The sequence below is a fragment of the Plasmodium berghei genome (assembly GCF_900002375.2).
Source record: "Plasmodium berghei ANKA genome assembly, chromosome: 1".
In the NCBI taxonomy this organism is placed as follows: Eukaryota; Apicomplexa; class Aconoidasida; order Haemosporida; family Plasmodiidae; genus Plasmodium; species Plasmodium berghei.
This window is the reverse complement of record NC_036159.2, coordinates 438058-464023: the sequence shown is the minus strand read 5'-3', so window position 1 is coordinate 464023 and position 25966 is coordinate 438058. Positions and strand designations below refer to the sequence as shown.

The window sequence follows — 25966 nt, the reverse complement described above, 5'->3', positions numbered from 1 at the left end:
ACATTTTATTATTTTGGTACATATTAACGAACTTCGAAAAAAAAGACAGTAATAAAAAAAAAAATATATTTTTTTTTGAGATAATATAAAAGTAAACAAACTTTTTTTCTTAGCGTTTTCTTTATAAAACTTGTTCTTTGTTTAAAGAGAGGAAAATAAAAAAAAATGTAACAAAACTTAAGATAACATAATAAAACAAAAAAAATGGTAAACTGATTAAAAAAAAATAAATAAAATATATATATATATTAACAATTTTAATGCATATTCTTATTTTCCTTTTTATACTTTTTATTTTTGCACTTTTGATTTCCTTTTTTTTTTCTGTTACCGTATCATATATGCATACAACCTGTATATGCGTATTTTAAACAATACATTAAAGGGTTTTGGCTCGAAAAATTAAGAACTTAAAACACACAAATATTTTTTGTTAATTAATGAATTATACAAGTTTTAAGAATAACTCTTTTATTTCGTAATGTGTAATTAATAATATATGCAAAAAAAAAAAAAAATAATATAATATAATTAATAAGTGCACTGAAAAATATTATCGAGAAAAAAAAACATATTTTAGTGCATATATTAATATATTTTCCTTTATTGGATATTTAATACACATATAATTTGAGGAAAATAAAATACATATTTTTTCCCTTACATTTTTATGTATTTTCAAAAAATTTTCCAATTCCAATCTCATGAAAAAAAAAATTTAATGAATTCATACCCGATGAAAAAAAAACTATATATACCAAAACTTTAAATATGCACACATTTTGGAAAAATTCCTTATTCTGTATCCTTAAATTATTGAATATATCTTATAAAAAAATTCAAAAATCATACTTAAGCATTAAACTGATAAACCATACACTATGTATTATATATATATATATGTATATTCCATGTAGCTATTTATGGATACATTATTTTTTTTTTGTTCTTGAATAGCTTTTATTTATTTTTCAATCATCGATCCATTTTTTATTTATGTGAACAAATCAAAAAATCAAGCACATAAAGAATAATAACTTTTTTAATTCCTCAATACCTATTAATTCTAATTTTGATGTTAAGGAATTTTCTTCTAATATATATGTACATGCATATGTATATACGTATGCATGTATATGCGTACATTTCCGAGGCAAACCAATAAGATAACCAAACAATATGCATGTATTTTTTTTCGCTCTCATATGTACCTTGTATTTGCATTGATAAATGTGTGTGAACAAAACTCGTTCTAATTAAATAGTAACAACATGAATTTAAGAGTTTTATATTGAAATATACCCATAAAAAATTATATTTTCCTTTATAATCAGAAAAAATATCCAAATTTATAAAAAAAAAATTTTGTATGTCAATATAAAACAACTATCTAACCTTCGATATTGTAAATATTCGATAATTTTGAAAACGTACTATGATGCGCATTTTACAACATTTTTGTTTTGTAAATAGAAATTAAATATTTCCTAATCATATTTTTCTACTCAAAAAATTATTTTCTTTAAACATTTTTTTCACAGCTTCTACATTATTAAAAAAAGTTAATAATCATTTAAATTTAAACCAACTTCCAATTATATAATCCCCTCATTTGTTATAATCCCTTAAACAAAAATGTATCCCATATTCCTTAATTGGAACATTTACTCTATATTTAAAAACTTGTACTTATATGAAAATAGTCACAAATTAACAATTTTTTGACACATAACTGTTAAACAAATTATATCTAAATTTTATAATAAATTTAATATTTAAAAGCATCTTTAATATTTCATTAAATAATTTACATAGATATGGCTCCATCATCACACTTTTTTATATAATGCTAGTATTTATCTCAAAAAAAAAAAAAAAACTATTATGTGCATTATAATGATAAAAAAAAATTGCATTATTTTGATAATTTGTTCTTATTAAGTATCTTTTAAAAAAATTGAATAAAATTACATACAACTTTGCATAAATTCGTAAATTTTCCCATAACTAACGAATTTTTTAATTGTTTCTTGTAAATGTATGAACAAGTCATTTTTTTTAGACTTTTTTTTTTACCTTACCAATTCATATTTTTAATTCAAAAAATAGCTAATTTAAAAAATATATGTTCATAGTTATGCTGCATATGTAATTATTATTTTAATTTTTTCGTAAATTACGTGATCTTTATTTCTGTAGTTTTCTGATTTTATAACATCGATTTTTTCGTTTCGATATTTCTTCGTTTTTTTCATTTTCCTTGTTTGCCAACAATAATTTAGAAATATTATCCAATTATATTCTTTCTAACGGAATAATAAAAACTGTTCATATTTTATTTCCCATTTTTTGGCTTGTTCCTCACACATCCTTACATATCATTTCTCTTTAAAATGGTCAAAGAATAAAAAAAAATGTCGTTGAGAGAAAGTTGCAGGAACAGAATTTTTACTGTAATCACTAAAATAACTCAGGTGAGCAAATATGTTGTTATGGTTGTAGATCAAAATGCTTACAAAATATTATCCATGATATGCAAAAATGAAGAACTATTAGAAAAAGGAGTATCATTAATCGAATTAATAAATACACAAAGAAATAATTTACAAGATTTTGATTGTATATATTTATTAAGTAATAATATTGAGAGCGTTAATATAATGTTAAAAGATTTTATAGATGAAAAAAATCCAAAATATAAAAATATTCATATATTATTTACATCAAATGCTTGTAAAAAAAATGAAATATTAAACTTAATAGCTACAAGTGATTTTATGTTAAAACGGATTAAGTCTTGTGCTTGTATAAATTTAAATTTCTATCCTTATGAAAGCAGAATTTTTTATTTTGAAAATAAAATAAATTTATATGATTTATATCCTTTAAAAAATTTACAAATATTAAATACTGCAGCCTCGGAATTAGTTTCTGTTTGTTCTTGTTTAAAAACATATCCAAATATACGATATCAAAATACCGAGTTATGTTATAAATTTGCAGAAATCGTTCAAAACTATTTAGCCGCAGAAATTTCAAAAAATAATAATGAAGATAAAGTGTCAGAAGAAGATACTGAATCTGTTTTATTAATTTTGGATAGATCCATTGATAGCTCTATTTTATTTATACATGATTATACATATCAAAGTTTGTGCTATGACCTTTTAAAAATTAATACAGAATTTGACGATAATGAAAAATATATAGAAGATAAAGATGAAAAAAATAATTATCCTCATGCAGTTACATTTAAAATGCCTAATAATGAAAAAAAAAATGAAGAAAAAAAAGCCATATTATCAGAAAATGATAATTTATGGAAAAAATATAGACACACACATATACAAGAAGTAAATGAAAATATAAAAAATGAAATAATTGAATTTACTGAAAAAAATTCAGTAGCAAAAATTCAAAAAAAAAAAAACTTTTTTAATCTTAATGAAGCATTAGAAGCAATCAGATTTTTACCAAAACATGAACACATGTTAGAACAATATTGGCTACATATATATTTATGTGAAGAAACTTTTAAAATATTACAAAATAAAAATGTAGTGGATATAGGTTTAATTGAACAAGATATTTGTTGTAATGTAGATAAATTTGGTAAAAAACTTAATCACATAGCTAATTTAAATAGCTTACAAAATATTTTAGCTAGCTATGAATATCAACAAGAAGAAAAAGCTAGATTATTATTATTATATTTTATTAATTATATAAATATAAATAAGCAAGATGAAATAAAACTCATTGAGTCAGCAAAACTTAGTTTGTTTATGAACAAAATTATAAATCATTTTTTAAAATTAAAGTTGCAAAAAAATGTTTTTCTTTCTATTGATAATGAGGATGATGTATCAGTACAAAATCATGTTTCCCATATATTTGAAAAAAAAAAAAAAAAAATTAAATATTATAAAGATATTGCAAAAAATTCAAATTATGAATTAACAAGATATGAACCAAATATAAAAGAAATTATTCAAGAACTATATACCGAAACATTGGATAAAATATATTTTCCACATCTACCAAATGTTAATATTATACAAAATAACAATAATAATACACCTAACGAATTAAAAGTAACAATAAATTTTCCTGATAAAACAAAAAATGTGTCAAGGGGAACTGTATGGGAATATAAAAAAGATATAATAAAAAACCAAACAGAAAATCATAAAAAAAAAAAAAAAATTATTGTGTTCATATTTGGAGGTATAACATTTCCTGAAATTAAAATCATATATCAACTTTCAAAACAAATAAATGTAGATTTATATTTGGGTGGAACTTCAATATTAACATCAAATATTATATTTAATCAATTTAAAACACATTCTGATTTCTAGCTATTTCAAAATATCTATTAATTTATACTACATATCACAACAATATCTAAAGTTCCCTAATTTAATAATACAATCTCTCATACTTTTTTCCTTATGAATCGATTTCCTTAATTAAAAATTTGATTTTTAAAATGAATTAATTGGGGGTTATATAATTGAATATAAACAAATTAAATAAATGAAAATGTAATAAAACAAATAAACTACTAAATGTGTAGACCTATAATAAAATTTATGCAAAATAAACTGGAAATTATAAAAACATATTTATTTGTGGAAAAAAGAAACATAATTTTTAATTACAAAAAAAAAATAAAAATAAAAAATAATAATAATAATAAACAATATACATATCAACTTTTGCATATGCAAATACTTAATATGTTTTTTTTTTGACAAATTCTAATAAATTTGTCCACATCTTTTTATATTCCTTTCTTGCTTAAAAACTTCAATCCATTGATTAAATTTTTTGTTTACATAATGTATCCTTTTTATTGGTTTATTTTTATTTACATTTATAGCATTTCTTTTTATATATTTTTGTGTTAATATATTTATATAGTAAATCCAACTATTTAAAATATTTTCAGTATAAATAAAATTAAACGAACTTTCACATCTTTGATCTAAAAATGTTAAATCTAAATTTTGATCATATAATGAATTTTGTGAAGTATATTCAAAAGGTATCAAATAATATGGCATTGAGTGTATATCAAATATAACTATACATTTATTTACTTTTTCTGAAAATTCAAAATGGATATTATTCATTATTTCAATTTTATGGTTGTTTGATATTTCAAAAATAAATTCATACATATTTTTCCTTATAAATATAGATAAATCTATATTATTTTTTTTTACAAAATCAAAGTTATTGTCCCTAAAAAAAACTATAAAACAATTTGTATACCATTCTGAATAATCGTAATTACTATATAAATGCTTTCCTTCATATATTTTACAATAATGTTTTAAAATTAAATTGTCTTTATGAGTTGAATTATTATTTAAATAAAAAACAATACAGTAATATTGTTTCCAACAATCATTATCTATATATATATATGTATATCCTCTTTTTTTTATTTCAATATCATATATGTCTGTTTCAAATACTCGTCGATTAATATTCAATTTCATATTACTATTTATTTTATCCATATTTATTTTTTTCAATTCATATATATTTTTATTTTTTTGATAATTAGATGTATTCAATATATTATTTGATATAATTTTTTCATCCTTTCCATTATCATTTTTTTCATAATTATTGTTTTTAATAACTGTATAGAAAATGTAATTAATTTTATCTATAAATTTTGATTTTTTTACATGATCATATTCAGAATTATTTGAAGCCTCTGATTTTGTTGAATCAGTTATTGTCTGTATGTCATATTCATTTATTTTATCATTTATTTCTAAAACTCTTTTATTATATTTGTTATTTTTATTATTTAAAACTGTTTCTAAATTATACACTTCCGATTCATTGTCATTAAAATGAGATTCGGTTAAATCTACAATTTCAGTGGGTGAAAACATTTTTTTTATTTTAATAAATTTATTTGAAAAATTGTTAAAAAAATTTAAATACATACTTTTATTATTTAAATTTAATATCTTATTATTATAACTCTGACAACATTCAGGATTGTTTGAATCAACTTCTGTCGATTTCTCAGAATTTGAAATATAATAACAAATTTTATCAGAGTTATATTTTTCATAATTTTCATTTTTTGTACATATATCATAAATATACACATATTCTGAACCATCCAAATCTATATTTTCTTTATATTTTTTTTCTAAAATATCATATAAATAATTAAAATTATCAGGAATGTTATTATCTTTAATATCATTTATTATAACTTTTTTTTTATCATCTATAAATGGAGTAGACTTATAATTTTCTGAATTTAATTTATTTTCATTTTTTTTTTCCTCCATATTTTCAACAAATGGCCCATTTACATTTTCTTCGTTATGAACTACTTTATTGTTATTATTTGTTACAATATTTTGCTCTTGTTCATTATTATTATTACTATTATTATTTTGGATGTTACAATGATTTTCTACCATTTCTACATCTTCTACACACGTTTCTGTTTTTTCATTTTTTTTTTCATTTTTTTCGAAACAATTTGATTCAACAATTTTCTCCAGGCTTATATCATGTACCTGATTCATTTCCACATCTTTTATTTTAATTTCTGAATTTTTTTTAACATCGATTTTTGTTGAATGCCCAATAAGATGATCGATAGATTTATTTCCATCCATATAACTTGTATCATATTTTTTATTATTTTTAAATTCAGATAAATGTTCATTCTTTAAAAATATATTATTATCATTATTTACTACGATTTGTCTACAAATTCTGTTAACATTATTATTTGATTTAATCTTTAAAAAATTTTCATCTTTTTCTTCATTTTTTTCTTTACTTTTTTCTTCATTTTTTTCTTTACTTTTTTCTTCATTTTTTTCGCCTTTTTTTTCACTAGGAAAATAAGGATATATTGTTTCAATACTTGAAATACTCATTTTTCCCGATTTAATAATGTCTTTTGATTTTTTGTAAACGTTTTCATATTCATCTAAAAGAAAAAAATATACATCCAACTAATAATCCTTATAAATATAAAAGGTTAAAACATCAAACCTTTACAAAACTGTACATATACATATTCACAATATATTATCAATTATTTTTTAAAATAATATTATAAATATAGAATATTCATAATAATAAGAAACATACAATTATTTTCAAAAATATTTTTAATATTATCAAAGTTGTAAATCTTTATATATTTAACTAACCATTTTTTTATATTCGAAAAATGTGCACGAAATTATAAAAATAAACAATATAATGTATGTATGTATGCATGTATTCAACAAATAGACAATTCACATTTATTTTTCTCTAATTTTACTTTTTTTCTCGCCCCTTTCAAATAAATGTAGTTATTTACAATTGCATAAATATATACAAACGTGTGTATATATATTTTATTTTTTTATTTTCTATGCATTTTGTGCATTTTATATTTTCCCAAGTTAAATTATGTTTTACCACTTCCATTATATATATATATATATATATATATACATACAAACGTTTATTTATTCAAATATACTCATAATATTATTAAAACAAAACAGATAAAATATTTTACACAAATATGAAATAAAAATACAATTCTTGTAAAACATATAGAATTGTTTATATATGTTCAGATATATTTTTTTAAAATTACCTTTTGGGTTGCTCGTTTGGTTTAAATTAATTTTTACAATAAGGTTATCTGTTTGTGTCTGCTTTTCCAAATTTGAAAAAAATATTTTTTTCATTTTAAAAAAAATTAAAAAAAATATATAAATTAAAAAAAATAAAAATGGACCCAAAAAATCCCTTAAAAATACTTCGATAATATCTGAACTAACCATTTACACACATATCAAATATATATATTTAAAATGTAGTTATATATATATGTGTGTTTCTATATAATTACAAAAATAACAAACCACAGTATTATATAATATGTCAATTTATAATTCTACAATATTACACACATTTGTTATATACAAATATATGTACAAGTTCTATACATATATTTATAAAACATTGCAAGCGGCTATCTGAATTTTTTTTCTGTGTTTTTAAATAAAAAAATAAAATTTACAATAAAATTTAATAACACAAATATATATATTATTCTGCAAATTTTAAATAACTTTTAATAATCCAGCATTTTATGTTAATATTTTTTCACCTATATTTAACATTACTATATATATTTTTCCAAACTCACAAATATAATAGTCACCACAATTAAAAAACCTTTTGGAAATTGCTTAGGTTATTTTAACGATTAAAAAAAATTAAAAAAAAAACAAACAATATAGTTTATATTTAAGCAAAGCAGAAAAATTTTGTAACTCATTATTAAAATTTAAAATATGGAAAAAAACGAACCGACTTTTGACTTTCTTTATATATTAAAATTAATTACAGTTTTATAGAGAGGATGGACCTCATGTTATTACACATAAATAAATTATATATTTACAAAATAAATAAGATCCTTTTTTTCTTATTTATAATCATTTCATTTTTTTTAAACTGATCAACATTTAAAACTAATTTTTTTTTTTTTTTCATTTTTTTACCACACCATTAAATATATTTTTGTAAAATGTGGAAAATAAATCCCAAATAAAAAATTGTGAACATAAACTGATTTACTCACACCTTTTTAAAACCTTTCCAACTTTTTCCATTTAATTTTGTGAAAGCTAAGTTGGAAAAATTAATGGAAATGAAATGAAGTTAACACTTTTGTTTGCTTTGTGAACAAATATCGAATTAATTTTTTTTTTAAATAATCTTGATTAAAATTGTTATAAAATAAATATCAATCAGTTAAAGATTTTAAAGTTTGAAGTTTAGGCCCAAAATAAAATTTATTTTTTTATGATTTAATTATATACAAAGTTGGAATAATATATATTCTTTTTAATGAAATATTTTTTATTTTATCTCCCAGTGAAGGGAACTGATTTGGATGTACTATCATAAATTTTAAAAATATTTTAATTTTTAAAATGTAAAAAAGAAAAAAATTATGTTATAGTTATCACACATAATAATATATAACGACACAGGAATTGTATTTAAAATAAGTGATAATTACTTTTTTGTTTTTGAGCATTTGTACAATGATATAAATAAATATACAGAATAATGTAAATCATATTTTATATATATTAAGCAACTTAATTTTTTTCCAGATTTTTATTTTTGTTAAATATATACTAATGTATGTACAAAAAACTTCACAAGTTTGCTATATTGTAAAAAAACAAAAATTTCAAAATATAATAAAATGTGAACATCAGGTATATATGTATCATATTTGATCCCTTTTACCTTCATTTTGATTTCCTATTTTGATTAGCTTTATATTAAGAATATAACTCATATTCCTATAGATAAATATGAAGGAAGTGGGGAATAGACTAATATAATAAATATGTTGATACATATTTGATTTTGTTTTGATTTGTTTGCCCCCATATAAATAAACAAACATAAAATGGAAAAATTTGGATTTAATATAAAACTACCCTTAATTGAAAAGGCATCTACAAATGTTAAGGATTTTATATCTTATATAAAACTAAATGATGGTATATACTTTGAAAAAATAAAATTTGATAATAATGAAATAATAAGTAATTTAGAAAATAATAATGTATATAAAAAGATCGAAGCTATGAAACATATATTAATTGCACATATTTTAAAAAAAAATGTTTCTTCTTTTTTTTTTAATGTTTTAACAAATATATCAGTAAATAATTTAGTATTAAAAAAATTAATTTATAATTATTTAATTTTATATGCCCATGGAAACACAGATTTAACATTATTATCAACAAATTCGTTTAAAAAGGATTTAAATAATAGCAATTACCAAATAAGATCATATGCATTAAGAGCAATTACATCAATAAAGTCACTTACTATAATTAATTTATTGATAGGAATGTTAAAAAAACTTTCAAATGACGATTCTCCAAATGTTCGTAAAACATGTGCAGATGTTATACCTTCTATATATTTTATTGATAAAGATCAGTTTATTTTTTTAAGAAAAATTTTATTAAAATTAATTTCAGACAAAGAAATAACTGTTGTATCATCAGCTATTATATCCTTTAGTACAATATGCATACATAATCATATTCAACTTCCTTATATTTATCAAGTGAAAAATAAAAAAGAATTTAATTCAAATAAACTCATATCTTATAATGATGATACATGTCAAGATTCTACAAAATTTACAAATTTGTATCATAATCAAATTTATGAACATGTTTCGAATCAAATAAATCAAACTCACATAAATCATAACATAATGCATAACACCCCAAAAGTAAAAAATGGTGAAGTAAAAAATGGTGAAGTAAAAAATGGTGAAGTAAAAAATGGTGAAGTAAAAAATGGTGAAGTAAAAAATGGTGAAGTAAAAAATGGTGAAATAAAAAATGGTGAAATAAAAAATGGTGAAATAAAAATGGACGATACATGGCTTACAAACATGCCTGATGAAACTCAGATATATAATTCGCTATCACTTTTGCATGTACACTATTATAAGTTGTGTAAATATTTGTTATATATGCACCCATATAATCAAACTTATTTAATTGATTTGTTACTACGATATTGTAGAATGTTTTATAGAAATCCTTTAAAAAATGAACAAATTAAATTAAAAAAAAAAGAAAAAAAAATTGATAAAAATATAAATAATGATAAACCCTTTAATGAAAATAACTATGACACATTTGACGAATATAAAAATTATACAATAGATATTGAAATATTTATTGATAAATTATTATTATTGTTATCATCAAATAGTTATAGTGTTGTTTTAATAACAATATCATCTTTATATAAATTAACAGAATTTACATATAAAGAAGAAATGATTCAAGCTATATTATTTTGTTTATTAAAAAGCAATATAGAAAAAAATGATGAAATATATGAAATATTTATTAAAAGTATAAAACCAATTATAAAATCTTTAAAAAATGATTTCGATCCATATATATCTTATTTTTTTATTAACAATCAAGATAGTACAATAAAAAAATCTTTAAAAATTGATATATTATATATATTAAATAATCAAAATAATCAAACAATTATATTAGATGAATTTATACATACATTATATATACCCAACAATAATGAATTTATTATTAAAAAATTATTTAGATATATAACAGAGATTTCTTTACAAAATTCAAAATGTATGTCTAAGTTCATTAATCAAATTATGATAATGATAAATTCAAATATAAAAATATATTCATATGAATCTATTTTATCGTTAAGAAAATTATTGCAACAAAATGATAATAAACAAATTAAAAAAATCATTTTTTTTTTGATAAAAATATTATTACAAGTTCAATCAACTGATGTTAAAATATCAATTTTATGGATATTAGCAAATTATCAAAAATATATTGATTACCTTCTAGTTTATGATTTGTCAAGAATATTAGTAAAATCTTTTAAAAATTCAGATAATACTTTTAAAATACATATAATTCATTTTCTGTTTAAAATATGGATATATCAATTGGGTTGTATAATTCAAAACAATTTTCATCAAGTTGATTTAAAAAAAAAACAAACTCAAACATTACACGACAAAAATGGGCAGAATTACCAGAATGAACATGCAAAAATGAAAAGCGACTTTTTGTTATTCGAAAAATTATGTAAAAGTTGCTTTTTAGTAGCATATCAAGATAGACATTTTGATATTCAAGATACGACAAAATTTTACTACCATGTGATGTTTACAATAAATAAATTAAAATCACAAAATTTATTGAATTATCAACTTTTACAAACAAATATTTTTAATCAACCAATTTCAGATTTAACATTATCTTTGTCTTATTTAAAATCTTTTTATTTATACTCTGGAGAATCGATAATTGCACATTCATTACAACTTGGATCAAATAATTTATTCGAAAATAAATTAGATAAATATTTTTCTCAATTCGAGCAAAACAAATACATTAATAATAAACACAAAAAAATACATATATACCAATTAAATACTATATCTAATTTGCTAAATCTAAAAATACCATTATATGCTGATTTACCATATTTTTCTCAATTCGATTTACCAAATACTGAACATGTTAATAATATTGAAAAAGAAAAAAAAAAACCTATAAGTTTTTCATCACGTGATTTAAAATATAATCAAAATATAACTAATAATATTAATTCTCATATTTTTTCGAACATTGATGATTTTTATAAAGAAGAAAACATGAAATTTGTTCAAAATCAAATTTCAAAATTTTCTGATACATCATTTTTAATTAACAAAGGATCGAATATTCAGGGCGAAGATGAAGAATCAGATAATAATCAACAATCTCAAAAAATAAATAAATTCGAAAAATATGAAAAGGTGGAAACTGCCAAAGATTTAATTTATGAAGAAATTGAAGATATAGAAAAATTATTTTTTAATACTAATGAATGATCATACATATCAAATTTTTTTTTTTCGATTCAACAATCATATTTGACTATTTTTTAACTTAATTAAAATTGTATTTAATTTTTTTTTTTTTTCAAATACTATGAATAAAGGTGTAGAAAAGAGCATAATAATATATAAAATGCATAAAAATTCGTACTCGTTTATTTGTGAAAAAAAAAAAAAATATATTATATTGATATATCAAAGGGTTCTATAAAATAAGACCAATGGCTCTCGCCCCCTCAGCTAAGGCTTCAATTTTATCTTTATATTTATATATTCCTCGATCAAACTTTACTCGATATATTCCTTTATTTAATGCTTTTTTTCCAATAATTTTTCCAATTTCCCATGCTGATTTTATACTTTTTCCATCATTTATTACTCTATTTGTTTTCTTATTAATATAAGTTCCTAGTATACTTGCTAAATTAGGATCTCTAGAGCAAGTAAAGCATAATATATGTTTTTTATAATCATCTATAATAGATGCATATATATGATTATTTGTCTTTTTTATTCGCATTCTCGGTATTCTTTTTCCTTGTAATATTTCTTTATCAATATCTAAGTTATTTCTTACTTCTCTGTTTGTATCTTCAACTTTTTCGACATGTTTATTTCCAACATGTTCATCTATTAATTGTTGCAATATTTCCTGTAAAAAGTTGAAAAAAAAAATAATAGTGTGCATCATACATGTATATATACACACAGTAGTTAGTACTACATATTTTTTCCCTTTTTTTTTTTTTTTTTTTTTTTTCCCATTTATTCTAAGGATTACATTTTTTACTCGTTTGCGATCCTTATGTTTAGCGCGTACTCGTGTATCTGTTTCTGTATTCTGTTTTTTTGTTTTTAAGGACAAATTAATTAAAAAGCTTTTGTGTAATGATGGTTTTTTATGAATTGTGAAACATTTTATTACACAAATAAAATATAAGAATATAGGAACTAGCAAAACTGAAATACGCATATTATTACTTTATTATTTTTTTTGAAAAAATAAACTTAAAAAAAAATTATATTATTCAAGTATCAAACACATAAACAATTTTCAACGTTTTTTTATTATGTAACTAAAATTTAGTTGGAACGATTTGGCTACCTTATAATAATTGTAATATGTAACTTTAAAATATGCATAAACATTTTAAAAGGACAATCAAATAGCCAAATATATATTTATGTGTATAACTTTACAAAAAGTTACAAAATATTATTAAAAGCCATACTGGTCTTATATTTTTATGAATTATATCTCGGCATTTTTTATTTTCCCTTTCAAAAAATTAGGGGATTTCCAAAAAAATACCCATAAATATATTTAAACTATGTTCATTGTTTTTTTTTGGGGGGAGGGGAATACGTATAAAGGCAAAACAATAATTAAATATATTTATTTCAATTTAATTATTTATTTAATTTAACTCTTTTAATTAATTTAATTTTTCCACATATATCAAATTACAAAACCCGTATTCATTAATAGGTGTATTGTTTTGGGGTAAAAGAAAAATATTACAAACCCAACGCATAGTGTTTAAAAAAAAATTCACAAAATAAAATTAATTCATAAATGCCCCCAAACAAAAAAAAAGAAAAATGTAGAGAGAAATCAATTTCAACAAATACTAAGTTGTATTCTTATTTTTTACACATTTGAGATTTTCAAAATCTATTAATATTATTATTTATTTGTTTTTTTAAATAAACAAAAAATATGAACAATCAATAATTCATAATATTTTTTTCTCCCCATAAGACAACTTCATAATTACATAAAATGACACAAAATTTGCTCAATTATATTATTAATTTACTGAAAAAAATATATAATTTTAAATGAATATATTTAATAATAATACTTTAACCTCTTTTGTTAAGTATACATATAATTGTAGGTTTTGTTAAAACATTCTACATTTCCTACTATTTTTTTTTATCATCTGTTTATTAATTTTACTAAAAAACACAACGCATATTATCTCAAAATAATATTAGTGTAGAATTTTCAATGTTTAAATATATTTTTAAAATTTTCTTATAATAATAATCATATAAAATATAAATTTCTTTGTTATTAGGTTTTATAAATTTTTATCATTAATTCTTTTTTCCTTCATTTATATTTATCCATTTTTTGTTGTTATCAAGGTAGCAAACTTCATAGTATTAATATGATTCTACATGTAAATAAGCACGAATATATATATCCTCAAATAATATTTGTAATTAATTAGACTTATAAAAATATATTCCCTTTTATTTAATTTTGTCATAAACCATGATACGTGAAATATATCATAGACATATAACTACCAAACGATGCACCCATTATGCACAGAATATAAAAAAAAAAAGATAAAACATGTTATCACAAAAAAAATTAATATATACATATATTTTTTGAAAGTGTTTTGTCTTTTTCTATGCATATTAAATTTAAAACAGTAAATGGAAAAATATAATTTATCAAAGGGTAGTATATTTCTTCAATCTTCACAGCATATGATTCTTTACATGTACATGTAAAAAACAATACATTGCGTTGTTTATATATGAACATACATGTGAAAATATATAATAGTCATAATAATAATTTTTATATGTTTTGCTTGTTTTGCTGTTTATCAAATAATTAATATATATTAAGGGATATGCCAAAAACTGTAGTTATTTGTTAGAACAACACTATCACATTTTGTATTAACATTGCACCTTTAATTAAATGAAAAGAACATAATAATAAGTTATAGAAAGTAAAAATTAAAAAAATATATATTTTTTATATATTTATAGCTAGTTGACGTGAATGCACACACATTAATAAAAAAAATAAAAATAAAATGGATGATGACTTTAGAGACCCAACCAAGCTTATGATTAACAGTAAAGAAATAGATAAAGTTAAAGCATTTGCTAAAATAAAAAATAGTATAAACAATATTTTCAAACAAATATTTTGCAATGATAATAATAATTCTTATATATATAAAGTAAAGGACATTGAATCAACATTTTGGTGTTCGCAAATTGTAAGAAAAAAAAAGTCTATAAATATAAACAAATTATAATAAAACGAAAAAGAAAAATACTTAACATTTTATTCATGTATTGAATTATTTGTCAATTTATAATATATATATTCATGTAAATACAATGTGTCATTTTTTTATCACTTTCTTCGATTCAGATATATACTCGAATAGTGTTATTGGCTTGTTTTTTTTCCTTTGTTGTTTCATGGAAACAGGTAATATAAATTGACTATAAAACATTTCTCCTTTGTCTTAATTTTTTATATTTTTTTCCATTTTTCGATCTATTTTATATGCACAAATATCTATATCGTATATTTAATTAAAATTATAAATTTTATTATTTCTCATATTTTTGTACATACATAAATTTGTAGAATGCGGCTTTAATAGGAGAAAATGGATTAACTCCAGCAAAGGAATTTGTAGAAAACATATTTGAAGAATTAAAAAACTCTGATTTATGGACAAAAATCCAAAATTTTCATTCCCTTTTTTGGTTTATTCCAACAACCGATTTTGCGATAAATTTGTTGGCAATTTTAGGTAAAATATTTATAAAATTTTAACTAAATATAGAAAAAAAAAAAAAAAAAAACTAAACAAGTGATATATATCCATCTTTTCCCATTACAGGAATGATATTAAGTGCAGGGGCTCTATTATTCAATTATATAAACGTAGTTAGTGTATTGTTGATATATATATTTCTACAAAGCATTTATAGCATAGGGAATGTGTGGTTTAATTATGTATTTGAAATCGAGCTATTAGAATTAGTTTTTCTTTGTTTATTTATAGTCCCATTAAATAAAAATCCTTTGAAAAGCCAATATTCAACAACATTTTTAATAAAGTATGTCTGCCGTTTTTTTGTTTTTAAAGTTTTAATAGGAACTAGTTTAATCAGATTTAGAAATACTAATATATGGGGGAAATTAGAAGGGAAATATTATTTATATGAAACTCAACCATTACCAACAATAATATCTTATTTCTTTCATACATATAAATTTTTGAGCAAATGTGATAATTTATTTTGTATATTATGTGAATGTGTATTTTCATTTTTTCTTTTATTTCCAATAAGATCGTTTCGAATAATAGGAGGTACATTAATATTTTTTTATTGTATTCTTAATTTTATAAATCAAAATTCTTATCTTTTTTATTTTCTACTTTTAGCACCATTGATGTATTGTTTTGATGATAAAATATTATTACATTTTTTTTTCAAATCGAAAAAAAATAAAATAATAAATGTTATTATAGACAAAATTAAGAATAAACACAAAAGTAGACGATACTTTAAAACCTTTGATATTTTTTATTTTATGGGAATGACTGAGGATGAAATATATAACATGTACGATTCATATTTTAATATAAATTATATAAATAGCCAAAATGGATTAAATACAACACAAAAAAATAATATTGAAAATTCTGATGATGATGAAGAAGATGAGAAAGAAAGTGGGGAATATGATTATAATGATGACGAAAAAGTATTTTTAAAATATGGTAATTCACAAAAAAATGATATTTATTTTAATAAAAAAAATAAAAATAATAATAGTTTTTTTCAAGATATAAAAAAAGATATATATAATATTTACAACTGGATATTCAAACAAAAGGGTTTAAGTTATATATTAATAAGCTATAATATTTCTAAAGACGTTTTTATTAATATTGTCGGATCTTTAGTTATTTTTTTATTTAATTGTATAGCTGTGTGTTTGATCAAAATATATAATAATATTGATTTGTATGAAGATAAAGTTATAATTGTTATCTCTATACTGTTCATAACTTATTTCAGTCTTTTGTTAATTTATTCATTATATTTATTCTTATTTACAAAAAATTATATAGCCCATTTTATAAGCCAAATGAGCTTATTATTATCAACATTATTGATTTATTCATATAAAATATTTCCAGATGGTTTTACAGATAAATATTATTCATCTTTGTTTCTATTTCAGTTATTATGTTTACTTATATTATCTGTGTTTTATTTAAACAATAAAAAATTTATATATAAATACTTATCACAATATTGTTATCTTATTTTATTTACACATTTTATTTATTCATTTCTACAAAATATTTTATCCCCTAATCAAATCATGAATAAAGCCATAAACAATTTTGAGTTTATGAATATATATGGATCCTTTGGTCAAATAAATAAAACAAGACATGAAATAATTATACAAGGAACTAATACAAAAGAAATAAATAATAACACAATATGGGAAAATATTGAATTTAATTGTAAACCTGATAATAATATAAAAAGTTTATGTTTCCCTGTTAAATTTGTTTATGGGTTCATACCTATTATATATATTGATAGACTAGATTGGCATTTTAGTTCATTGGCATATCAAAATGATAAAAATATTTTAGAATATAAATGGTTTAAAACATTTTTAGTTAAATTATCACAAAATGATAAACAAATTAATTCTTTACTTTACAAAAATCCATTTAATTCCAATGATAATAATAATTTAGAAACTACAATTTCTTTAAAAGTTTTAAATGCAGTATATAAATTTTCTCACAAAAAAGGACCTGAATGGTGGAACGTATCTTCTTCTGATACAATAGTTGAACCCAAAGATATTCCATCTGAGGAATTAGACACAAAAAGTAAAAAAAAAAAAAAATCTACAGCTAGCTTAATATTCTTTGATAACAAATATAATGACAGTATAGGAAATCAAGAAAAAAAAAATAATTCAAAAAAAGAAACGAATTATATGTTACGCCAAAATAATCGAGATACACAAACAAAATTTCAAAAAGCGACAGAAACAAATAATGATGAAAAAAAAAAAAAAAATTACTCAACCAAAATAAAGGAAAACAACCAAAATAATAATCAAAAATTTTTAGCTAGCCAAATAAATAAACAAATAAGAGGACATATATTATTACCACAAATTTCTAAAAATAATGTGTATTTAAAAAATGACACAATGGTTAATAAAATAAATAATATTTTGAATCAGTATTCACCTAGTTTGCTAAAAATACAAACAGCTAGCGAATTTTACGACCCTATAAAAAATATAAAATATTATGACCATTCAGGTAAATTTGGAAATAAAAAATACAAATTTTATAAACCAAATGTAGAAAAAAATACAATAGAAGAAAATGTAAATTATTTTAAAGAAAAATTAAGTGATAAAAATTTTGAAATAACAGATACATTAAAAAAAACAATAGACAATGCTATTAATAGCTCTTATGATAGTTTTGATTCCTTGAATTATTATTCAGATAAAATAAATAAGTTGGGTATGTTGGAAAATTACAATAATCAAAATAAATTAATTCCGAATTATATTTTTCAAGAAAATACTCTTATAAACCAGCCTCAAAATAATGGAAATGATGATGGAGTTTACTTAATTGAAGCTATTTCGGAAAATATTGGTGAAGATGATACACAAAAAAATTTTTGATTCCCATTTTTCAATACAATAAAAATAAACCCCATAAATCATATATTAACACATTGATCAAATATAAAAAATGAAAAATACAAAATCATCAGTAAAATGACTATATCGCTAAAGCCTCATCATAGGAATGATTCATTTTCTTACACATTTTTTTTTGTTCATTCCATTATATATATGTATAATTGTTTTTGTACATAATTTTTGTTTAATTTCAAACATTTTTATTATTACTTTCTTAATTTGTTTTTTTGTTTTATATTTTAATTTTTAATGTTTTAGATTTTTATTTTTAGACGTTGTATTAACCTTATATAACACCATTCCCTGTGCTTCATTTTATTTTTTTATTTCCTTTTTTAATTAATTATTCCTTAAGTAAATTAGAAAATAACATTTTCTATTATTTTACAATCCATCCATATATGTGTGTGGATATTGGGTTTATCCTTTAAATATTTTTTCAGTTTTAATATATTAATAAAAAAAATGTCTATAAATATTCATAAAAAAAGCATTTATGTAGCTCTTGTTCACTATGCTTAAACAGTATATAATTAAAAAATTTATAAACATTATACAATTAAAAATATATAAACATTATATAACTAAAAAAATATATAAACATAATATACCCGGTTTACTACAATAAAAATGTTTATTTATAAATGTTTACAAAATTGATATCATATTACTATTTATGAATAAAAAAAATACAAAAATTATTTATTTTCATATTTTCTTTGTTCAATGTTCATATTTTCTCTTTGCTTTTTTCGATATTCATTATTATAAGAATGAATTTTTTTGCTTTCCTTTTCTATGTTTACATAACACAAGCTCATTGTTGATAAGACTAAGGGTATTGTTGTTCCTGTACTTGTTTAAAAAGGTGAAATATATGTTATCAAACTGCTTAATTGAAATATATACATATATATAACTTCATTTCTTTGGCTATTCTTTTACCAATAATGAAAAAGCTACACCAATTAAAAAATTTCTTCATATTATTTTTGTTAAATATTATAATCTAAATGTTGTATCATTTTGTTATTTTATGTAATGTAATATAAAATTATATTATTTTTTTATTTATTTGTTAAAGATTGCAAAAATACAACAAAAAATCGGAGGGAAAAAATAACAAATAATATGAAATGACGTCAATAACCTTATAAGGGATTAAATTTATTTAGTTACCATTTATTTATTAATATTATAAAATATATTATTAATACTTATTTATTTATTATTATTATTTTTTTTCTTAGTTTTATCCCAGTTAGGCCTATAAAATTGTATATATATATATATGGAATATGCATGTTTAGAACGGAATAATAAAGTATACATATATACCACTTTATGTATGTCATAAAAATGTTAAAACATTTATCAAAAGGAATACAAAAAAATATAGTATGAATAATCCAAAACTCAAATATATGTAATTATTGATATAAGAAATATATAAACTTTTCCTTAAAATAAACCAATTTTTATAAATATATACATAAATAAACCTATATGTATGTTTAAAATACACACACATATATATAATGAGTTATACATATTTAACACTCTAACTAAAGCATTATATAATTTTCTATACTAGAATTTCAAAGATATAAGAATGAAGTTAAAAAAAAACATGAATAGTAATTCATATCCTAAGTTATTAATATACATGAAAAAAACGAAAAGATTATACAAATACAATTTAATGACGAAAGGAAAAAATTAATATATATATATAATATGCTCGTATGTATACAGGTCATATTAAAATATGCCGTAAAGCAACTTAAAAATATTCGGTTAAACATGCATATATATATATATGCACACATGAAATGTTCCCTTTATTTATTAGTGGTTTTTTTAATGTCCAATAAAATATAGTTGAAAAAAACAAAAACTATGAAATAATTTTAGATTTATTTCTGACAATAATGAATAAATATACTTTAAAAAAAATATATAAAGCGAATTACATAAATTCTTTTCTCTTAGGCATTTCAGTTCTTGCTATTTGACGTCCCGATCTTGGAATGTAGCAATGAGTCCTTGGTCTTTAAAAAGGAAACAAATAATAAATATACAATAAAATAAGTAACAATATATGTATATGTGTGCAAATTATGTAGCAATATTTATATGGAATATCACAAAGCGTTATTTATGTATTCATTTTTTACATTTGCAATTTGGAAAATGCCATAGATTCCTGAAAGAAACGCGACAACAAAGGTTATCGAAATCCTGTTATAAAGAAATATGAAGGGATATATATATTGAAAGTTACTAAATTTTTATGACATTCATATTTTTTTGTATAATATTGCACTTTTTTTCTGAACAAGTCATATAAAATGTGTTTCAATTTCTATAGCATAAATATTTGAAAACATTGACATATTTCCATTCGTATAATATCCATATCTATAATTACCAAAGTATAATGTGAAATTGCGTACTTGTCTGGTTTTCATCATATACTACAGCTGTCTGTAAAAAAGGACAAACAAAAATAATTTAATTATCCAAATGGTAGTTAATTTCTATGGCTATTTTCTAGCTATATATATAATATATATATTATCTTGTTCATATAATATAGTATATTTCTACATTTTTATCATTATTTCCCTATCCTGTTCATAAATATTTATCATATGTTCATGAATTTTATCCATTTCGTTCATTCATTTTATATAAATTTCTATACCTGGGCTGAAGCAAAACACAAGTTTAATATTATGTTATATAAAAACAAAAAAAACATTTTCCCTCCTATATATTTTCAAATAGTATAATTTTGTTTTCAGTAATTCAAACTTTTAAGTAAAAAAATATATTTATATATCTATATAATAATTTAATACATAATATATAAATTTTTATTTTTGTATGCTTTTATATTAATAAGAAAAATATAGTAAATCTTCTGTGTTTTTCTCAATTTAATTTAATTGAATTTTATCTTATTTTTTCTCGTTTTTTTTATTCATTTATCGATATAATAATATATAATATTAAAAAAAATAATAAATGGGAATATTATGACAATAGAAAAGTTTGTTTTAATTAAATTCGGGAATTTCTTATGTTTCCCCTTTTTTACATGCATATTTAATTGTAATATATAATATTAATATATATGGAAATATGCACTTAACTATTCATAAAAGTATTTAAGAATATTTTTTTTATTTTTTTATTTTCATTTTCTTATTTGTGTCCATTTTCCATCCATTGCTAACATTTCATATAGGATAAAAATGTAACACCCAAAACATATTTAAATTATATTTGTGTGCTATAAATATTATACAATTTTTTTTTGTGCCTTTAAAATAAATACCGGTGTTTATTTACAAATTTTTTGAAAATTCCCTAAGTTTAACAAAATGAGAAAATAAACGAAGAAAACGAAAAAATGGAAAAAACATATTTTGTGGGCCATATTTGCAAAAGTGAGAGTTGTGCTTCATATCACGAAAGAACATATTCCTTATTATATAATTATTTTTTTAAGATTAAATCATGATAGGACAAAATAATAAATTGCGTTATATGGAATATACTAAAGTATAATAAAATCATAGTTTCCATAAAATATAGTTTGTTTTAAAATTTAAATATACACACATATTTGCTTATATGACAAATTTAATACCCTAAAATAAATAAATATGTACAATATATAATGTGTACAACATATCTTCTTGAAGCAAACTACATTTCTTTAACTGGTAAATAATACGTTATAATATTTTCTATATATAGTAGTCACTTGTGTATACCAATTTCAACAAACCTCTTTTTTAAAATACAATGCAATAACAATGAACATGTAAATTTATAAATATCTTTTCATTTAATCATAAAATAGTACATACAAAAATGAAGGTACTACTTGGAATATAGTAAAAAAATAATATACATGATTATTTATATAAATTATTTTGTGTGCAAACGGGTTTTTAATATAAATATAAGACTTGTGTATAACTGTAACTATCTTATCAATTGATAATTAAACAAATATTATTTTCATGATATTAAATAAGAATTTTTACACATATTAAAATGTTTAAAGTATATACACAGGAAAAAATATTTTAAAAAAATATTCCACAATAATAATATAGTATATTTTATATACGATATATATTTAACTTATAAGTTTTTTTTGATTTATAGATTTGTTTCCATTCTTTTTATATATACACAAAAGGCATGGACTTATTTTTTTAAATATTATAATGTAAAAACAAAACAAGTTTTATTTTATAGTTAAAATTAAGGAAAACCTTATAAAATAACTAAATCGGGGTAATGTATATAAATTGCTTCATATATTCCACTGAGCTGTAATTGTATATATATCTCCCTATAATATATTATCATTTGAGCGTGGTTTTGAATTATAGTTATTACATTTCTTTGGTATGCTTTTAACTATGAAAATTATTATATCTATACAAATGTATGTATGCATATATATATATATTCATCGTATTTATTTGTGTTTATTTATTTATTTTTTAATTTTTTCCTTCCCATGCGATTTATTTATGCACTTATATGAAAAAAGTTTATGACAATACAAAGAAAAAATATATATATATATGTTGGAACTTTCCAATTAATAAAAAAGGTATAACAATAATAAAAAAAGTATAATAATAATATTATTTAATATAGAAAACACAGTATAAAGAATAAGGGGAAAAACATTTAGTAAATTTTTTTAATACATTAAAAAACAAATATTTTATATGTTATAAAATATACTTATTTTATATAAATTATAAGTGTTACACATAATTGTTTAAATAAATATAAATAACACATCCTTATAACATATTAAAATCGATGTTAATAAAAAGAAAGATAAAATGAAATACACAGCTTTTAAAAACTCTTTGAGGTTAAAGAAAAAAAAAACTTAATAGTCATTTTAAAAATATGTGATAAAATATAAAGGTGTACATTAACAAATTTTAATTATATCTTACCAACACATATATATATATAACCCTTTATCATATTTATAGATTTGCAAGCAAATTTTGCCAGAACAATAATTACAAGTTATACATGAACAGCGTTCCTCAGTTTTCAACATATGCATATGGGAAATACTTAAAAACGTAATAGAAAATGTGGAAATGCTAAATAAATATATATATATAACTCTATGGGATTATTTGTTTTATATTAAATGTAGTTTAGGAATTATATATATAGCTATTTATTATTTTGTTACTATTTTTTAATTGTTTTTTTTACTTTAAACAGAAATCCCCTTACGAATAGACTTGATGATTTACTAAAAAAAAATTCAAATTTAATTAGTATAATTAGCTTAAATGGATTGGATGATTTAATTACTCAATCCTCAAAAATAGGTAATTTATTTTATTCTATATAATTGATGTTGATTCATAATTTAAATAATAAAAACCAACTATTCCAAGGCATACACACATGAAGGTTTTTACTAAAATTATTTTGCTTTCATTTATATTTCATTTTTTTAATTATTTTTAGAGTCTGTTTCTATTGCGGATTGGCTACTAAACCTAGTTGAAGAGTATCAATGTATGATAAAATTACACCAGTATGAAATAATTATTCACATATGTATACATGCATATGTCTATTATATATTTTATGTACATCTCCCCCTATTTATACTACGTTTTACCTTATTTGAAAATATTTTTGTTGTTTTGTTTCCTCGATTTTCTTTTCTTTCAGCTCAAGAAAGATGTGTACATATTATGAGCGTATACAATATATGTTATAATTATATATTTCAGAAAAGTGAGATATGTTTAATGAAATAATATATTAATTGTGTTTATATATATATGTTACATGTTGTTTATTCTATATTCATCGAATTTTTTATTTTTTGATGTTTGAATAATAGTACTAAGAAATTAGTACTTACTTTATTTCGAATATCCATTCGTTCGAAATTGATACAATAATTATACATATGCTACATATTTTTTATTTTAATGATTTTATAGCTATCCATTTTGTTTTATGTAATTATAATATGAAAAGTCTTTGTATCCACAGTTATTATTCATTGAATTTTCTTCTTCCTTTTCTTTTTGTTTATAGTAACAACAAAATACGCTTAAAATTATATTTATGCATGTACATATACATATTTATATATACATATTTATATATACATATTTATGCATGTACATATTTATATGCATACATGTGTGTGTGCATACCCCTTTAATTAAAATTACAAAATATATTCATGCTATATTTTTCTTCCCTTTTTTATGTAGTAATGCTATCATGTGTAAATATGACCACAATACGGTTAAATTGAGAAAAACAAAAAAGCGCGAAAAATAAGTTTATATACTATCTATTATTAAACTTGCACACTATATATTTTATGTTGTGCTAGCCATATATTTATTATTTGTATATGTAATTATATAAACATTTATGCACATACATATATATTTATGTGTGTATGAACACGTATATATTCTATATGGGGACCCTATTTCAAAACAAACATTCAAATAGCTTATTATATATACATATGTATATTCATAAATACGTGATAGTTATTGTTTACTATTTTTATTCCCAATTTTATTAACACATATTTTTTTTTTCAAACAAAAGCAGTTGGTTTTCCATTAGGAGCATTGGATAGTCAACACAATTATATACATGAATAAAGAAATTACAATAAAATTTTTGAAAGAACAAAAAATATTAATTTATACTACTTTTTCCATAAATTTTAATTTGGGTTTTATAAAAAGTTATAACTAAGATTGTTAATTCGTTTTTTTATGTCATTTATGATATAAACTAATGCAATTAAAAACCAAACATTATATACCTTCATTTCGTTATCATGTTTTTTATGCTATATTTATCTA

The 25966-nt window shown here is 20.3% G+C and overlaps 8 protein-coding genes across 9 annotated transcripts; 4 read left to right on the top strand and 4 right to left on the bottom strand.

The window, feature by feature from the left end:
• Positions 1-2414: 2414 nt before the first annotated feature.
• PBANKA_0112000 (syntaxin-binding protein, putative) lies at positions 2415-4361 on the top strand (the record flags this gene model as incomplete). Its single annotated transcript, XM_034563986.1, has 1 exon — positions 2415-4361. The coding sequence occupies one exon, from the start codon at positions 2415-2417 to the stop codon at positions 4359-4361; it is 1947 nt and encodes a 648-aa protein (XP_034419721.1).
• A 402-nt stretch (positions 4362-4763) lies between these two features.
• On the bottom strand, positions 4764-6932 carry PBANKA_0111900 (conserved Plasmodium protein, unknown function; the record flags this gene model as incomplete). The annotated part of the gene is made up of 1 exon (XM_034563975.1): positions 4764-6932. One exon carries the CDS (start codon positions 6930-6932, stop codon positions 4764-4766), a length of 2169 nt encoding a protein of 722 aa, XP_034419720.1.
• Positions 6933-9493: 2561 nt separating this feature from the next.
• PBANKA_0111800 (AP-3 complex subunit beta, putative) lies at positions 9494-12496 on the top strand (the record flags this gene model as incomplete). The annotated part of the gene is made up of 1 exon (XM_034563964.1): positions 9494-12496. One exon carries the CDS (start codon positions 9494-9496, stop codon positions 12494-12496), a length of 3003 nt encoding a protein of 1000 aa, XP_034419719.1.
• A 211-nt stretch (positions 12497-12707) lies between these two features.
• On the bottom strand, positions 12708-13475 carry PBANKA_0111700 (50S ribosomal protein L18, apicoplast, putative; the record flags this gene model as incomplete). The annotated part of the gene is made up of 2 exons (XM_034563953.1): positions 12708-13154; positions 13284-13475. 2 exons carry the CDS (start codon positions 13473-13475, stop codon positions 12708-12710), a joined length of 639 nt encoding a protein of 212 aa, XP_034419718.1.
• A 1873-nt stretch (positions 13476-15348) lies between these two features.
• Positions 15349-19025, top strand: PBANKA_0111600 (rhoptry protein ROP14, putative; the record flags this gene model as incomplete). Its single annotated transcript, XM_034563941.1, has 4 exons — positions 15349-15537; positions 15696-15755; positions 15918-16086; positions 16177-19025. 4 exons carry the CDS (start codon positions 15349-15351, stop codon positions 19023-19025), a joined length of 3267 nt encoding a protein of 1088 aa, XP_034419717.1.
• A 719-nt stretch (positions 19026-19744) lies between these two features.
• PBANKA_0111500 (conserved Plasmodium protein, unknown function) lies at positions 19745-20031 on the bottom strand (the record flags this gene model as incomplete). Its single annotated transcript, XM_034563930.1, has 2 exons — positions 19745-19896; positions 19992-20031. The coding sequence occupies 2 exons, from the start codon at positions 20029-20031 to the stop codon at positions 19745-19747; spliced, it is 192 nt and encodes a 63-aa protein (XP_034419716.1).
• A 1012-nt stretch (positions 20032-21043) lies between these two features.
• PBANKA_0111400 (conserved Plasmodium protein, unknown function) lies at positions 21044-21810 on the bottom strand (the record flags this gene model as incomplete). The annotated part of the gene is made up of 4 exons (XM_034563919.1): positions 21044-21097; positions 21224-21287; positions 21478-21533; positions 21754-21810. 4 exons carry the CDS (start codon positions 21808-21810, stop codon positions 21044-21046), a joined length of 231 nt encoding a protein of 76 aa, XP_034419715.1.
• Positions 21811-23929: 2119 nt separating this feature from the next.
• PBANKA_0111300.1 (conserved Plasmodium protein, unknown function) lies at positions 23930-25759 on the top strand (the record flags this gene model as incomplete). Of its 2 annotated transcripts, XM_034563908.1 has the most annotated exons (6): positions 23930-23961; positions 24089-24184; positions 24333-24442; positions 24585-24635; positions 25352-25385; positions 25704-25734. In XM_034563908.1, 6 exons carry the CDS (start codon positions 23930-23932, stop codon positions 25732-25734), a joined length of 354 nt encoding a protein of 117 aa, XP_034419714.1. The 2 variants fall into 2 exon arrangements, with proteins under 2 accessions (XP_034419714.1, XP_034419713.1); XM_034563897.1 differs by lacking the exon at positions 25352-25385 and having other exon boundaries at positions 25704-25759.
• Positions 25760-25966: the final 207 nt, after the last annotated feature.